The following is a 17,672-nucleotide window of genomic DNA, read 5'->3' as shown; positions in this document are numbered from 1 at the left end:
ATCTCCCTTTTTTGTCAGATTTTTTTGAGGTTTGAATTTTTTCCTTTCGATTAACCCCCCCCCCCCCCCCATTACTCAATTTGCTTACGACGCCAATGATTTATGTTTTCCTGCATTTTGCTCGGCCGAGTAGCCTAAATCAAAAAGTCTTTTCTTGTCTAAAAAGAAACTGATGCATTGTCACTAAACTTCAAACATTTTACATACAGAAGACGTACATGTACGGGAAAAATGGGGTGTCTTTTAAAAATCATAAGTAAAGTATGCTCGCTATGCATGCTATGGGTCTGCTGTTCCCAGATATCATTTGCATCATGTCATAGATGCCTATAAATTTCACCATCTCACAATACACTTTTTATTAAACATGATTTCATATATTAAAAAAATACTAGATAACTGGACCAGAAAAACGCCGACTTGGTTTTTTGACTACAAATCAACTTGGTACGAACTAATATGTGCACACGCACGTGTCGATAAAAGTTGAAACATAAACAACTCCAAATGCCGGCTGACGGCTGGGTTTGAGGACAATGAGCCAATAACAGATAATGGATAAGGATGACTGTTTGAGGTGAGATCCTTTTTACGTATACTATTGCTATTTCGAAATGCTAAATAATTCTCTATTTTTTACAAATAATACTCCAGCAACTTCTGCAAGCTTGGGAAAGCATCCGTGCGTTGTCGCAAGGCCTAGTGCATGTAATAATAATGATGTATGACATCATCCAGGAATAACCATTTTGACAGCAAAAAACTTTGAACATCCATAAACGTAATTAAATATTTGGACATTCTCTTGTTTTACACACCCATGCTTGCCTTCATGATGTGAAGAACAAGGTTATTGACCTGATGGGAAAAGTTCACGGTGAAAGTCAAGGTCGTCCTTGTTCAGTTGTTGACATAATAAACTGTTAAATCTGTAATAGTCTTAGGTTATCTACAACTGACCCAGACAGACATACAGAAAGGAATAATGGGTTTGAATTGATGCAGTAACAAGTAACACAAAATTAGATATATGATGCTAGGTTTGCAAATGGATAGGGGCCTTAAGGCCCTACTGATCGAACTGTAGTTAGAATAATCTAACTGTGTCTTGGGACAAGCCCTCATCACAAAACTGGGTCCGTAGGACATTTATCATTTTAACCATAGAACATTCTAACTAATCGAACTGTTGACAAGATGTTATGCAATTTTATTGTATGAACAAATGTAAAATATAGAAATATCATTATAATTTTTTTAAGAATATGTATTTGTTGCTGGAAAATAAAATGTGAAGATGAAAATAGCATTTATCTGTTAAAACACTTCAATGGTAAATTAAAAACTAATTAAATTTCTAGTATTATATTTTTAAAAAAAAGATAACACCTCTTGAAAATTATTTACATTTTTTCAAAAATACACATTTGATAATAGAAATACAAACTTAAAACAATTAATGAAAAATCCAAGATTTACATCAAGAACGCATAGCTTAACCACTTTAGACTAGTATGGGAAAAAACATTAATTTTTCAATCCTTTTTTCAGCCATAGCACCTGCAGATATTGTAAGTTGACTACAGATTAGAGGGCATTTTATAATAGTGTGATATGTTGCGTATTGTTTTAACACCCCAGGCTGCTATCAGTATATATGTCAGAAACTGGTTATAGCAGGAAGACCCCTGTCTGACAGCTAAGAGTAATTTTAAGTTTTCATTTTTTTTTTCTCATAATTGAGTTTGCAGGCCTAATGTTCATTGTGTTCCTGTAATTAACCTAAGGGATCAGTGTTCTGTGTGAGAGATATGGTATCAGTTTATCAAGGTTATCATATACTGATAATACTAAATCTGGACAGTTGTGATAGGCCCAGTACTGTTTTAGGTACATCCAATGTTATGATTCATTTGTGACGGTTCTTGGTTGACTATTATATTAGAACAAAGAGTACTTTGCTGCAGCATGGTTAATTTGTTGCAGATCGGAGCATTTATTCTACAGGTGAAGAGGGGCTGATAGAACCATGACGTCCCCTAATGCAAAAGATCCCCTCACCCCAAATATGCAGGCAGTGTTTGCAAAGTGGGAGGGGCATGGTCCAAGAATGAGGGAAGGAGATGCAAGATCTGAGAATAAGATTAAATGGGACCAGGTTGGGCAGCTGGCTGATAAAATAACACAGGAGGGAAGAGCCAAGTGGAGGGAGCGTTATGGAGATAGTATCCAGCCAGCCAGTCACAGGCGAGCTAGACAGCGAAACAGGAGACCAGCAGCTCTAGCTACAGAGGAGGTTAGTGTAGAAAATCTAAACTAACCAGCATGTTTACTTCTGTCTCGACCAAAAATATATCATGTTTAAGAATTAAATACCCATATTCTAACCCGAGGAAATCCTGTGTTTTAAGACTTAAACATCATATACTGTGGTTTCATTAAATTTCATTGGGATTAATTTTCGTGGATTTTGTAAAACAGACTTTTTCGAGGATACGTAATTTCGTGGACAAAAGCATTGACTTTACAAATGAATGACATTATAATTTCTTAATTCAATGAACATTTAAATTCGTGAATCTGCTTAACAATGAAATCCTTGAAAATTGGTCCTCAACAAATATTAATGAAACCACAGTACCTGGTAATCATAATGTGTTCTGTTTATTTTGCTTACTTTATTTTTAATGATTTCAATTTACTGAAAAAAAACTTGCCCTTTTATTCTTCAATACAGGATAACTGTTTGTTTTGAAGGTGACCAACAATGCAATTGCTGAGTTTAAGAGTAAACCCCTGATCACAGCAGAAACCCTGCTTGTCACCCGGCCTTACATGGGAAATGTCTGCTCCTGTATGCCCAACAGTCAGGTCAGAACAAAATGCATCTTCACTTTTCCTCTTTTGAAAATAAATTTTAGAAAAGATGATATCATTTATAAGTCTTTAGGGAAGATCTTAAACATTTAGATATACATGTATATCTTCTCCATCTTGAAATATTTATAAATTTTTAATGGCAGTCTCATTGACATGTTGAATTTTTTACATGATGCTCTGTCTTTTTTTTTACAGGTAGATTTCAGTACAGTAGAGGCTGTAAAAATGGGATTTAGAAATATTCTGGATTTAGAAATGAGGTAAAATTCAGTGTTTTATATCTGGTCAGAAATGTTTTAAATTTTAAGTTATGGTAATAAGGATTTTTTTTTTTATTTAGTTGAATGATAAGCTTAGGATGTAGATGAATATGCTCTGTCCATTTGATGAACCAAAGCTACCAAAATTCACAAACTTCTAAGCAGAGGATCATATATTATCATTTTACTAACAGCGTGACCGTTTGCTTGATAGGGCGTGCTAAAATTTTGTGTGCTGATTATCATTTTGCTCATCGATTGCATGTTTGATTTCAATGGAATCAGTACTAATTTGCATATGAAGCTCAGAATACAATACCTTGATAATACTGGCCAGTCAGAATGAATGATTGTTTAGCAGTGCGGCATTTGTACTTACCTGCAACACGTGGTCTGTTAAAGCCCGTTTCCTGTCATGGAAAAAACGTATTATATTTGTTGTGATTTGACAGGATGGGGTTTTATATACGTATAAGAGAATTTAAAGAATAGAATTATTAAGGCTACCCTGCTTGTGTTGTACTATGTAGCTATCAATATCATCATCATAGATTGGAAAACTTGCTTTGTCCGTCCACATGTAATTGTTGTTTACTACATACTCATTCAATGCGACTGGTCAGTATTGTCAGTGGTATTACTGGGTTCTGTGTTTCATATGCAAAGTATTATAGATTCCATTGAAATCAAACATCCAATCGATGAGTAAAATGATCATCAGCCTATTGAATTTTAGCACGCCCTATCAAGTAAACTGTCACGGTGTTTGTAAAACGATAATATAAAGATACATTACACAATACTGCAATTCCATCTATCTGTGTAGCTGTTTGTTTAGCTCTCCATTCATCTTGGATATTACAATTTAACATTGCACACAATAAGACAACAGCAAGTTAAATAATTCTATTTATTTGTTTTTGATTTCTATGAAAGGTATGCCATGGTTATGAAAAATAGAAATTTCTGTAAAATTCTTATAAAAGGCTACTCCTCCTACAGTTTTAGTCTGATTGCAGTCTTTCCATGAAAAGAGACTAAATCAAGGATCATTGTTTTATTATACAAACCAGTAGAGCTATAAAGTCATAACAGAGACTTGAACAAGGAGATGTTCATAGGAAAAGATTGGATTTTTCAGCATATTTATTAAAAATGAACATGCTGAACACCTTCCCTTCTGATTTATCTTTTTTCAATTACATTTTATGTACGGGTCATGGGGAAAATCAGATTTTAAACTATTTTTATTCTTTGCAAAATAATGAAGATTTCACTAAATGAAAAACATTCCTATTCTTAATGTTCCTCTTGCAGGCAACACATAATTATTCCTTGTAACACTTTTTGGCAATTGTAGGGGAAGAAATTGGAAAGAGAAATATTTTGCTAACATTGTGTACGCTGTGAGAAGGCGGACAAAATATGTTTACCCAGATGTCAGTTCATCTGTCCTAACCCATCCCAGGTAAGAATGGTCACTTTTTAGCTCACCTGAGCCGAAGGCTCAAGTGAGCTTTTCTGATCACATTTTGTCCGTCGTCCGTCCGTCTGTCTGTCCGTCTGTCCGTCTGTAAACTTTTCACATTTTCGACTTCTTCTCAAGAACCACTGGGCCAATTTTGACCAAACTTGGTACAAAGCATCCTTGGGTGAAGGGGAATTTAAATTGTTAAAATGAAGGGACATATCCCCTCGCAAGGGGAGATAATCAAGAAAAGGCAAAAATAGGGTTGGGTCATTAAAAAATCTTCTTCTCAAGAACCAAAGGGCCAGTAAAGCTGAAACTTATGTGGAAGCATCTTTGGGTAGTGTAGATTCTAAATTCTTCAAATCCTGACCCCCGGGGGAAGGGCAGGGCCACAATAGGGAATCAAAGTTTTATATAGAAATATATAGGAAAAATCTTTGAAAATCTTCTTCTCAAGAACTACTGGGCCAGAAAAGCTGAAACTTATGTGGAAGCATCCTGGTATAGTGTAGATTCTAAATTGTTCACATCATGACCCCCGGGGTAAGGGCGAGGCCACAATGGGGAATCAAAGTTTTACATAGAAATATATAGGAAAAATCTTTGGAAATCTTCTTCTCAAGAACCACTGGGCCAGAAAAGCTGAAACTTATGTGGAAGCATCCTGGTATAGTGTAGATTCTAAATTGTTCAAATAATGACCCCCAGGGGAAGGGCGGGGCCACAATGGGGAATCAAAGTTTTAGATAGAAATATATAGGAAAAATCTTTGAAAATCTTTTTCTCAAGAACCACTGGGCCAGAAAAGCTGAAACTTATGTGGAAGCATCCTGGTATAGTGTAGATTCTAAATTGTTCAAATAATATGACCCCCGGGGGAAGGGCGCGGCCACAATGGGGTATCAAAGTTTTACATAGAAATATATAGGAAAAATCTTTGAAAATCTTCTTCTCAAGAACCACTGGGCCAGAAAAGCTGAAACTTATGTGGAAGCATTTTGGGGTAGTGTAAATTGTAAATTGTAGGAATCATGACCCCCGGGGGAAGGGCGGGGCCATTATAGGGAATCAAAGTTTTACATAGAAATATATAGGAAAAATCTTTGAAAATTCTTCTCTGGAACCACTGCGCCAAAAAAGCCGAACATATGTGCCCATGGAAGGGTCATGGGGTAGTGTAGATTTCAAAATGTCTTAATTATGATCAGTGGGGTAGGGTGGGGATGCATTAAGTATAACAAGGGGGAAATCTGGTAAAGAACGGAATGGTCAACGCTTTTCAGGTGAGCGACGTGGCCCATGGGCCTCTTGTTTGGTAAATAATACAACTCTGCCCTTTTGAGAAATTTTATACACCTGTTTATAAATTGTAGAAAACAGGTTTTCTGGAAAAAAAAAGCTGTGGGCTGATCAGTTTAATTTTGCTTGTGTCAAACTTTCATTTTTTTCAAAAATTCTAATATAATCTAAGACATACTAAATAAAGGACCACAAGGCATGAATGGCATATATACAGCCTGATAGGTACATAAGGTTTCTTACATCTGTATCAAATTGATTGAGATGAGAATGTTGAACATGTATATTTTGTTTGTCTATCTGAGCCTAATAAGGCTTTGTATAATAGGCATACTACTTATGGGTTTTAATTAGTTCATTTAATTGACCTGTACCTGTACTAACTTGCTCTAATAGATCTTTTAGGCACGATGAAGTGATTGATCATATAATTATATTGTATACTACACTTCATTTTTAATGCATTCACAACTGTAAACCCCTTAATTGAAAATTCAGTTGTTATAATATAATAATGTAAAATATTTTTGTTATAAATCTCTACATATCTTTTCTTACAGGGTAAAGGAGGCAATTATCCAGGAAGATGCTGAAATTACAGGTTTTGAATTTTGAGTTTTTAGCTCACCTGAGCCGAAGGCTCAAGTGAGCTTTTCTGATCAAAATTTGTCCATCGTCTGTCGTCGTTGTTGTTGTTGTCGTTGTCGTTGTCGTCGTCATCGTTAACTTTTCACATTTTCATCTTCTTCTCAAGAACCACTGGGCCAATTTCAACCAAACTTGGCACAAAGTATCCTTGGGTAAAGGGTATTCAAGTTTGTTCAAAAGAAGGGCCACACCCTTTTCCAAGGGGAGATAATCATGAATTAGAGAAAAATTATTGGCATTTTTAAAAAATCTTCTTCTCAAGAACCACTGGGCCAGGAAAGATGAAACTCATGTGGAATCATCCTCAGGTAATGTAGATTTAATTTTGTTCAAGTCATGACCCCCGGGGGTAGGGCGGGGCCAAAATGGCTGATCAAAGTTTTACATAGGAATATATAGGAAAAATCTTTAAAAATCTTCTTCTCAAGAACCACTGGAACAGGAAAGATGAAACTCATGTGGAATCATACTCAGGTAGTGTAGATTCAAATTTGTTCAAGTCATGACCCCCGGGGGGTAGGGCGGGGCCAAAATGGCCGATCAAAGTTTTACATAGGAATATATAGGCAAAATCTTTAAAAATCTTCTTATCAAGAACTACTGGGCCAGGAAAGATGAAACTCATGTGGAATCATCCTCAGGTAATGTAGATTTAAGTTTGTTCAAGTCATGACGCCCGGGGGTAGGGCGGGGCCAAAAATGGCCGGTCAAAGTTTTACATAGGAATATATAGGAAAAATCTTAAAAAATCTTCTTCTCAAGAACCATTGAAACAGGAAAAATGAAACTCATGTGAAATTATCCTCAGGTAGTGTAGATTCAAGTTTGTTCAAGACATGACCACGGGGTAAGGGTGTGGCCAAAATGGCCGACCAAAGTTTTACATAGAAATATATAGGGAAACCTTTTTAAATCTTCTTTTCAAGTACTTCAAAGCCAGGATAAATGAAACTCATGTGAAATTATCCTCAGTAAGTTTGTTCCCCCCCAAAATGGCCGACCAACTTTTAAGTATATACTTTCAGTTCTGATCTGATATGTGTTTTTTCCTAGCTGATGTGCTCAGGTGAGCGCTGTGGCCCCTGGGCCTCTTGTTTAAGCTTAAAAGCTTTGCTATCTGTTTTTAACATTTTCAACTGTCATAAATAGAACTAATATTTTTAACAGTATCTTTTTCATTGTTTTGATATAGATGATAAAAAAAGAATAAGTTCAGAGAAGAGAGCACAAAGGATCTTTGATGTGATGAAATCCACCATTACAGGAAAATTAGCAGGGTAATACATGTACTTAAAAAATGGTTCATTATATATAAAGTTAACCAGATGAAATTTCGTACATGTGTTAGTAATTTCAGTTAACGAGGCCAAGTCTAATTATTTCTACCTTAGGGATTTTGATAATTTTTCGTCAGTTTATTTTTTACTGTTATATTTATTGTTTTAAGATTAAAAGATCGAATGTTTACCACCCCGATTTCTTAGGGGGCCATCTCAAAACTTGTCAAATTTTACTATTGGGCCTTATGGGAATTTGTTGGAATAGTGCCAAATTATCAAATTTTTTCCATATTTTGTGTATTTCTGCCCTTGGGATTTCTTTTTTCAGTCAACTATTTGAAAGTTGTTGCAAAAAGTCACCAAATTGTGAAATTTCAAAAAATTTACCATCTACATTGTAGGTTGATCTAGGTCCTAATTACAAAGTTTATTTTTTCGATGAATGATACCTCTAGATCTAAAATTGCCATATTTAATACGGTATAAATACATATCGGTGCAGATGAATTATCGGCACAGATAATTTTTTTGGTTAGAAAAAAGCAATATTAGATTGCTAGTATGTTTCTTTTGATGTTCTGTCATCAGTTTTTAGTACATTGTATAATATCCATGAACGTCTACAAACATATAAGGGAGTCGTGTCATTCTTCAACATCATGCATTGCTTACAAAATTGGAAAACAGTGACGTCGTTAGACCCATTTCAGTGTTATTTCCTAATAATTGTCATAAAATCACAATTAAAGACAAGTAGGCGTTACAGATAATGTTAATTTTATATTAAAATCACAATAATTTGGAAAGGTGTCCTGTCGTACTTATGACTCCTTGAAAATTAAAAGCTGCATAGTTATGCGCACTCGAATTAGACTAGGCCTCGTTAAGTATAAAGTTTTGCATTACGTCACAACCTATGATGACGGCTGCACTCAAGGTAAATTGTACACGCCTCCTAACCACAAGCTTTATGACTGGAAGTTTCTTCAAATCCTGATTGGTTGCACGTGCAACAGACTATTTCCGTGTCAATGTTGATAATATGAGTTGACCAATCACACAGCGGGGGCGTGGATTGTTTACGCTGGATGCGTCTGTCTAAAAAGATTGTGATGTAATGCAAAACTTCACACTGAACTGAAATTACTTATATTTGTAGTTGAAGGAGCATATTTTTCACAGATTTATAGTATTTAGTTCATGACTATTTATACATATTAAATGTATAATAAGTGTCAATAAGAGTCACCTGCTTTTCAGTGCTAGAATTTGATTTAAATTGATATATTAAATTTTCCTTCCCAGGATTGTGGCTTGGATTCTGACAAAGGTTTTCCCCTCTATTTTACGTGCAATATTGGTTCACAAAGGACAAATAGATGTTGTGAAAAAAGCTTCAGAGGTAAGCATAAAAGAAATAAAGGTTACAATAGTAAATTACTACAATATGAAAAGTCAGAAGAGCATTGTGGCCCTTGGGCCTCTTGTAATTATTGTTCATAATTTTGAAGCCTCAGTATCTTTTTTTTTTTTAATTTGTTGTATTGATAAATTTTGAATGAAAATTTCTAACTGTGTTGTACATCCATTAGTTATTGGTTTGTTTTCAGTGTTTTACATGAGGCAGAATGAATTGATCATTGTACAAATTTGCTATCTTACAGAGAGGTGTCCCTATGATCTATCTACCACTTCACCGCAGTCACCTGGATTATGTCCTGATGACTTTCATCTTCTGGCATTACAAGATTCAGAGTCCCTATGTGGCAGCTGGAATTAACCTCAACATTCCTATCTTTGGGTGAGGGGAATGTCAACAAATCAACATCATGGAAAAATATTTATGTTGATTTCATCAGTTTTTTCAGCTCACCCGAGCTAAAACTCAGAAGAGTTTTTTTCTTGATCATCTATTGCACAGTGTCTGTCTGTCTGTCAACTTTTCACATTTTCAGCTTTTTCTTCAACAACCACTGGCACAATTTTGACAGTTTGGTACAAAGTATCCTTGCGTAAAGGGGATTCTTAATTAAGAAATTAAAAGGTAAAAACCTTCCAATGGGAGATAACCTAGAAAAGGGAAAAATATGATTGGACTATTAAAACAAATCTTCTTCTCAAGAACCATGAGGCTAAAAAAAAAACTGAAATGAAGATGGAAGCTTTCTAAGGTAGTGAAGATTCAAAATTGTTGAAACCACTGGCCCAAAGGGGCCACAGTAGGGGATAAAAATTTAACATTGAAATGTGTATGTAAAATCTTCAAAAATCTTCTCCTTAAGAATGCTGGATTAGAAAAGCTGAAACATAAGTGAAAGATTCTTGAGGTAGTATAGATTGTAAATAGTTCAAATCATATTTCTGGGGGGTAGGATGTGGCCAAAATAGGGGACCAAAGGTGATCCTATGGGATAGAGGGACCGTAGATGGGGTAAAAATATTCATGGGAATTAAGAGTGGGTGAAATCCTCTGAAGAACAGCAGGAATGAGATTACACAGGTTAGCATTGTGGCCAATGGGCCTTTATGTTTCCCATAGAAATTCCAGGTTTCACATATATTTATGCTCTTTGAAAAAAATATATAATGAATTAAGTTTTCTTTTTGCAGACCATTTATGAAGAGTCTAGGAGGATTTTTTATTCGTAGAAAACTTGATAAAAGCAATGGGAAGAAAGACATGCTCTACAGGTCTATTCTGCACATTGTAAGTTTCTGGTCATTCAATACAAACAAATTGTATTCTATATATGAATTGGTACACTGTATTTTGTTTTAATTTATACAATTTGTTGTTGTACTGAATTTGCAGTATATTGAAGAATTGTTGAGGAATGGACAGAGTATGGAATTTTTCTTGGAGGGAGGTCGAAGTCGATCTGGAAAATCTTATCCCCCCAAAGGTGGCCTCCTGTCTGTGATACAAGGAACACTTTCCAGTGGTAGGAGTGATGTAACAATTTCTAAGAATCCATATATAATGTTTGATTTATTTAAAAATTTGTAACTAAATTTATCTTTGTGTGGCAGGCCATGTAGAGGATGTGTACATTGTTCCTGTTAGTATCAATTACGAGAAGTTGATGGATGGAAATTTTAGTACAGAGCAGTTGGTAAGTACCGGGTATCCTTTTTTTGATCCACTGATTACATAATATCAATACAGATGAGAACTTTAAACTATAATTACATGTGTTAAGTGAGCTTACATAGTACAGTATATTTATTTGATTTGATGCCATTATATTTAAAAATGGAGATTTTTTTCCTAGGGTCTGGCTAAGAAGCCAGAAACCTTTTTAGGAGCTGTAAGAGCTTTACTGAAGGTATGCAGAACACAATATGGAAGTGTTCGTGTCGATTTCTGCAAGCCTCTTTCTCTCAAGGTAAGCAAATTTGTATTTTTTGATGTGTCATACTGTGGATTATAGACTCTCTTGTCCTTCAATCCATTTGTTAGCATATGAATATGTATGTATACCAGTATGTGCTATCTTTCACACTGTAAGGTACAGGACCATTTGAAGTGCTTTATAATGCACACTCATTTGTTTCTGATAATTGAACTATATTTGGCAAGTGTATCACATGTTTTGGAATGCACTTTATTTTCTTCATTCTCCAATGGTACTCTGTTATCCATCAATGTTCTCAGAAACTGCTCATACAATTGAGTCTAGAATTTTTCAGAAAAACATTGACTCAGATGAGAGTTGTGGCCCATGGGTCTGTAGTCTAAAGGACATGTTGTTTTTTTAATAAATAACATTTTGCTCTTTTTTGTACAGGAATACCTGCAAAATACTCAGTCTTGCCAATCTAGTGTTCAGGGGAGTGAGCCTAACTCGGAGGGGGAGCTGTCTGCGGACTCGGACCTGTCGCCATCGCCGGTGATCCGTAGACAGGGCAGTGTCTCCTCACTGTACGGATCTGACATCGGAAACGACAACAGACAGATTGTACAGGACCTCGCAGAGCATATCACCTACAGTAAGTCTGGCTCATCCATCAAAGAACGGACTGAAATTCTGTATTTTGTTATAAAAAGAACTTGTGTTCTAGAAGTTGGAATGTATTTTTTTGTGATAAGTGAAATAATGATTTACAGGAATTTTCCAATTTCTCACATTTATTAATAAGAGACATCTTATTCAATTGCAGCAAGCACAAATAGCACAGCGCTGATGAGTACCAATCTCCTGGCATTCCTGTTGTTAAAGAAACACAGACAGGTACAATGACTTATCAAAAAAGTCATTATAATGTAGAATTTAAAAAAATCTGTCATTTGCTCCACAGACTATTTTTAGAGCATTCTTATTTGTGTTTGCAGGGAGTGCAGAAAAGTCAGCTAGCATTAGATTTGGAGTGGTTGGTTTCTGAACTGAAGGTTCGTCAGAGAGATGTAGGCTTTACTGGGGAGTCTGAGGCTGTCGTTCAGTCCGCTAGCCTCCTATTGGGGAATCATCTAGTTACAAGGTCTGTCAATAACATAGGCTTTCAAATAAAACTGAAAAAAATATCCCAACTTTTAGTTCTTGTTAATTTTTTTTGGGAAGTTTGTTTTGGATCATGACTTAAAAATTGACTGTATTTTCAGAACAATGGAACCCGATTCTAATGTAGAATTTTACAAAGCCAGTAGTGAATTATCTGCCCTTGTGGAGCTGAGTTACTATAGTAACGCTGTATTGTCAGTCTTTTTACTGGAGAGTGTGATCTCCTGTGCCATTATTTATTGTTGTGATGTATCCCTTGACAACACTGCTGGTCATGTGACCTCCTCAGCCACCAGAGAGGAGGTCATAGAAGTCGCTGTAGAAATTTGTCAACTTCTTCAATACGAGTTCATATTTGTCTCGGTAAGTGAATTAATATAATTAAAAGTTTACTTGATATAAAATATACTATTTTTTCAAATTGGAATATGTCCATCATTGTGCATTAGTACTTAAGGATACTGATACAAGGATATTGCTGCAAATTTGGGGGGAGACCACTCTTCTACTCAAAAGGATAAATTAAATGTTTGGGTTTATTTCAGCCATGCAAACAATTAGAGGAGGCCCTTGAAGATGAACTTGATCAGATGATAAGCATGGAAGTTGTTCAAGTCAAAGAAATGCTGGTGAGTGCTGTTTTACTTATTACATGTAATATCTTTACTATTAGTAAAAATAAAATTGAAGCAAATTTTTCTAATCTTTTTCTTTAAAAATACTGTGATTATAGCTGCTATAATGTGCATAAATCAATATCAAATTGTAATGTGAAGACACATTTAGGTGGTGTAATTGACTTGATGACCAGTACAGTATATATGTTTATCTTTTGGTCAGTGTGATGACCAGTACAGTATGTATGAGAAAGGCTGGGCCCAGAGACTGTCCAAAAATATGGCCTGGAGGGATGAAGAAGAAGATGACGAGGAAAACTTTATCTTCCAGCAGACCTGTCAGGTGAGATAGAACTAGGAATTTTACACTTTCCCAGCACACCTGTCAGGTGAGATAGAGTTAACAATTTTACACTTTCCCAGCACACATGTCAGGTGAGATAGAGCTAGCAATTTTACACTTTCCCAGCACACCTGTCAGGTGAGATAGAGTTAACAGTTTTACACTTTCCCAGCACACCTGTCAGGTGAGATAGAGTTAACAGTGTTACACTTTCCCAGCACACCTGTCAGGTGAGATAGAGTGAACAATTTTACACTTTCCCAGCACACCTGTCAGGTGAGATAGAGTTAACAGTTTTACACTTTCCCAGCACACCTGTCAGGTGAGATAGAGTTAACAGTGTTACACTTTCCCAGCACACATGTCAGGTGAGATAGAGTGAACAATTTTACACTTTCCCAGCACACCTGTCAGGTGAGAGAGAGTTAACAATTTTACACTTTCCCAGCACACCTGTCAAGTGAGATAGAGTTAACAATTTTACACTTTCCCAGCACACCTGTCAGGTGAGAGAGAGTTAACAATTTTACACTTTCCCAGCACACCTCTCAGGTGAGATAGAGTTAACAATTTTACACTTTCCCAGCACACCTGTCAGGTGAGATAGAGTTAACAGTGTTACACTTTCCAAGCACACATGTCAGGTGAGAGAAAGTTAACAATTTTACACTTTCCCAGCACACCTGTCAGGTGAGAGAGAGTTAACAGTTTTACACTTTCCCAGCACACCTGTCAGGTGAGATAGAGTTAACAATTTTACACTTTCCCAGCACACCTGTCAGGTGAGAGAGAGTTAACAATTTTACACTTTCCCAGCACACCTCTCAGGTGAGATAGAGTTAACAGTTTTACACTTTCCCAGCACACCTGTCAGGTGAGATAGAGTTAACAGTGTTACACTTTCCCAGCACACCTGTCAGGTGAGAGAGAGTTAACAATTTTACACTTTCCCAGCACACCTGTCAGGTGAGAGAGAGTTAACAATTTTACACTTTCCCAGCACACCTGTCAGGTGAGATAGAGTTAACAGTTTTACACTTTCCCAGCACACCTGTCAGGTGAGAGAGAGTTAACAATTTTACACTTTCCCAGCACACCTGTCAGGTGAGAGAGAGTTAACAATTTTACACTTTCCCAGCACACCTGTCAGGTGAGATAGAGTTAACAATTTTACACTTTCCCAGCACACCTGTCAGGTGAGATAGAGTTAACAATTTTACACTTTCCCAGCACACCTGTCAAGTGAGATAGAGCTAGCAATTTTACACTTTCTCAATTAAGATTCACCACAAATTATTTCTATACAGTTGACCTTCAGATATGCGGACGCCAGATATCCAGATGCTTCAGTATCCGGACGATTTTTCATCAGAACGGAATTTTTTAACGATATTTTTTCTTTTTTAACTGGTAATTCAGGTATCTGGACGCTTCACTTATGCAGACAAATTGACTGGGAACAAAAATGTCCAGATAAATGAGGCTCCACTGTATATTAGTGTTTGACCTTTGTTTTCAGTGATTTTTTAAAAGGTTTTTTCTTTCAATTTGTATGTTATTGTCAGACAAGTAACTTTTCCACATGCAGGCTCTTATGAATGTTTCCCTAACTTCCTTTAGGGATCTTTCATTTTAGACAATGGCTAATATCAGATTAACATAAGACAAGGGTTATATCACTAGGCTTATGTATAGATAGAATGACTAGATAATACTTAATCACTTTTAATGACTATTTTTATGATTACAAGAAAGTCCTTGATAATTTTTTGATTTTATTTATAGGTTAACACCAACAGAGCGGATTGTATGGAGAAGCTGAAGTTTTACCACCAGATACTGGCTCCATTCCTAGAGTCTTATTACGTGACAGCCTGTCAAATCAGCAAATGTCTCCACACACAGTTTCTGGGTTAGAATACTCTTATTCAAGTAATGAAAATAATCAAATTATTATTATATAATTATAAGCAATTAAACTTAATTGGTTATCTGATGTTTTCAGAGAGTGAATTTATCCACCTTATTCATTCAGAAGCTAAAAGGAGGGTTCATGAAAAACTGGCATCAAATGGTAAGCATGCAGATTATGAAAAAAAGAAGACTAGTTATTTTGAGAATCTCTTGATTTCAATGTCACAAAGTTCATTTTGTTAAGTTCATGGTTGCTGACAGAAAAATGTTTAATCTTTAGCAATATTTAATGGAAAAATATTGAAAGTTTATTCATCACACAACTGTGTCATGATCTTGACTTGGGTTCATTCTGGCAAGTTCAAGGTCACAGGCATAAAAAATGTAATTTGTGTCTTTGTCAAAACTCCCTAATGGAAGTGGAAGTTGATACTTCAAAGATTACTTGTGAGCTGATAGTGTAATAATAACAGCACATAATGATTATGATTTGACATAATTTTGTATCTTCATTGTTATATATGGCAAAGAAGCTTTTAAAATCTGTTTTGCTCTTTTATGTTCATTTTGAACAATAAAATATTTCGTAAGATTATAAATGCTATTAAAATTTGTGTGCCTGTTTGATAATAAAACCTGTGCTAGACAGTATACAGTGGAGACTCACTTATCTGGACGCTTTGATTCCTAGTCAATTTGTCCGAATATGTGAAGCGAAACCTGAATTACCAATTAAACAAGACAAAATAACCTTAAAAAAATCGGTGAAAAAAAATGAGAAATCGTCCGGATACTGAGGCATCCAGATATCTGAAGGTCCACTGTGTATCTCTATCTATTCAATGCCTATTTTATATGCAATGAAAAGAATTATGGATGCAAGAAATATAATGAATAGTTTCCATAACAGTATGCAACAGTCATATTTTACCAAATAAATACCCTGGTATTGAAGATCATGTTAGAAAGTTGTTGTTATTTTTACAGAGGAGAGTGTTGTCTTGGATTCTCTGAAGAACTCGGTGAAGTCTTTTAGTGACATGAAAATTATAGACATTTACTGTGTAGGAAATCTAAGAATGGTGGAACTCCATGATCATTTTGAAGTGAAAGAAAAACTCAACAAATATGTAGATCTGCTTGAAACCTTGAAGGGTTAATTTTATTGACTTATGTGTGTGCAATCTTCTGGATTTGTAAACTTTGAAGTGTAGTGATTGTACATGTACAATGATGGTTGTATGACTTTATGTAAGCATCTACTATTACAACATGACAATCCATGGTTGTCACTTGTCAGTGTGCATAGAAATATATTCATTTCAGATAGGTGATAGTTTCTACACAGAAAGTTATATTACAAATTTAGTTTGGGAGAGACCAAGATTTGTCACATTTCTCTGTTTCAATTACCACATTCAGATCAATTCTAATATTGGTATTCTACATTTTGGAAACTTCATTTGAGAGAAGAAGAGAAAATACTCATTAATTCTTTAGATTATGGCATGAGTACCTATTAATTTAACATTTTATACATTGTCTTTTCTCTTTTTTTATGATCTAAGCCAAAAGGATGAATCCTCATTCTGTGAAATCTCATTTTCATGGAGGTTTATATTTTTTTTTTCAGGGTATGATATCTCCCATGAAGTTTTTAAAATATCATACTGCAGTTTATTAACCATGGAATTTTCCTCTCGCAGCACATGTAATGAATGGTTAGACAGTACTGATTGATAATTGTTAAGCTAAGACTTTCAAATGCACCAATATGTTACTGTATGTTACTATGCTGAAAATAAGTATACACGTAAGTTATGTTTGACTCAAACTTTGTCATTTTCAGTGTAATCGTGATCTCTTGTTATGAAAGTTGCTATGTATGTAATTATAATGTTCGTACATTTGTATTAAAATTATAAATATGTTCATTTTGTCCTTTTGATATATGTAGAAGCACCCTTAGGTATGGTAGATTCAAATTTATGCAAATCATGACCCCTTGGTAGGGTGGGCCACAGTGGGTGATAAATACTTTACACAGGAATACATAGGGAAATTCTTTAGAAAATCCCCTTCCTTAAGAACAGCAAAGCCATAATTGCTCATATTTATTTGGAAGCATCTTAAGGTAGTGCAGATTGAAGTTTGTTCAAATCATGACCCCCAGGGGTAGGGTGGGGCCACAATTGGCGATTAAAGTTTTACATAGGAATACATGGGGAAGATATTTAAAAATCTTCCCAAGTACAGCAGTGCCATGATTGGTCATCATAAAAATTTAAAAGCACAGGGAATAGAGAGGCCATATGATAACAGGGACCCATAGTTAAAGGATATATGGATAAAAAATTCATGTTAAGAACAGTGAGGCCTATATGTGACAGAGTAAGAGCCAATCTCTATTATGACTTGAACTTTTATAGGAGTCTCAGAATTTCTCCAAACTCTCTGAAAT

General features: G+C 35.4%; 1 protein-coding gene across 2 annotated transcripts; it reads left to right on the top strand.

Moving 5' to 3' along the window:
* The first annotated feature begins 442 nt into the window (after nt 1–442).
* Nucleotides 443–17,143, top strand: LOC134283882 (glycerol-3-phosphate acyltransferase 1, mitochondrial-like). 2 transcript variants are annotated; one of them, XM_062766414.1, is made up of 22 exons: nt 443–577; nt 2,008–2,296; nt 2,758–2,871; nt 3,076–3,140; nt 4,501–4,608; nt 6,471–6,511; nt 7,751–7,835; nt 9,144–9,240; nt 9,503–9,639; nt 10,449–10,545; nt 10,651–10,780; nt 10,869–10,951; nt 11,111–11,224; nt 11,627–11,828; nt 12,000–12,070; nt 12,172–12,317; nt 12,439–12,700; nt 12,883–12,966; nt 13,178–13,297; nt 15,083–15,209; nt 15,303–15,371; nt 16,199–17,143. In XM_062766414.1, exons 2-22 carry the CDS (start codon nt 2,030–2,032, stop codon nt 16,369–16,371), a joined length of 2,592 nt encoding a protein of 863 aa, XP_062622398.1. In that variant the 5' UTR covers nt 443–577; nt 2,008–2,029; the 3' UTR covers nt 16,372–17,143. The 2 variants fall into 2 exon arrangements, with proteins under 2 accessions (XP_062622398.1, XP_062622393.1); XM_062766409.1 differs by having other exon boundaries at nt 1,987–2,296.
* Nucleotides 17,144–17,672: the final 529 nt, after the last annotated feature.

Source organism: Saccostrea cucullata, unplaced genomic scaffold, assembly GCF_032062105.1.
Source record: "Saccostrea cucullata isolate Sc308-1 unplaced genomic scaffold, CSIRO_AGI_Scuc_v1 ctg146, whole genome shotgun sequence".
Taxonomy (NCBI): Eukaryota; Metazoa; Mollusca; class Bivalvia; order Ostreida; family Ostreidae; genus Saccostrea; species Saccostrea cuccullata.
The sequence above is the reverse complement of the archived record's forward strand: the minus strand, read 5'-3'. Positions and strand labels throughout refer to the sequence as shown.

Coding starts and splice junctions, on each gene's coding strand:
- LOC134283882 (XM_062766414.1), top strand. CDS start 2,030: ATGACGTCCCCTAATGCAAAAGATCCCCTCACCCCAAATATGCAGGCA. Junction 2,872..3,075: donor CCTGTATGCCCAACAGTCAG/GTCAGAACAAAA, acceptor TTTTTTTTACAG/GTAGATTTCAGTACAGTAGA. Junction 7,836..9,143: donor ATTACAGGAAAATTAGCAGG/GTAATACATGTA, acceptor TTTCCTTCCCAG/GATTGTGGCTTGGATTCTGA.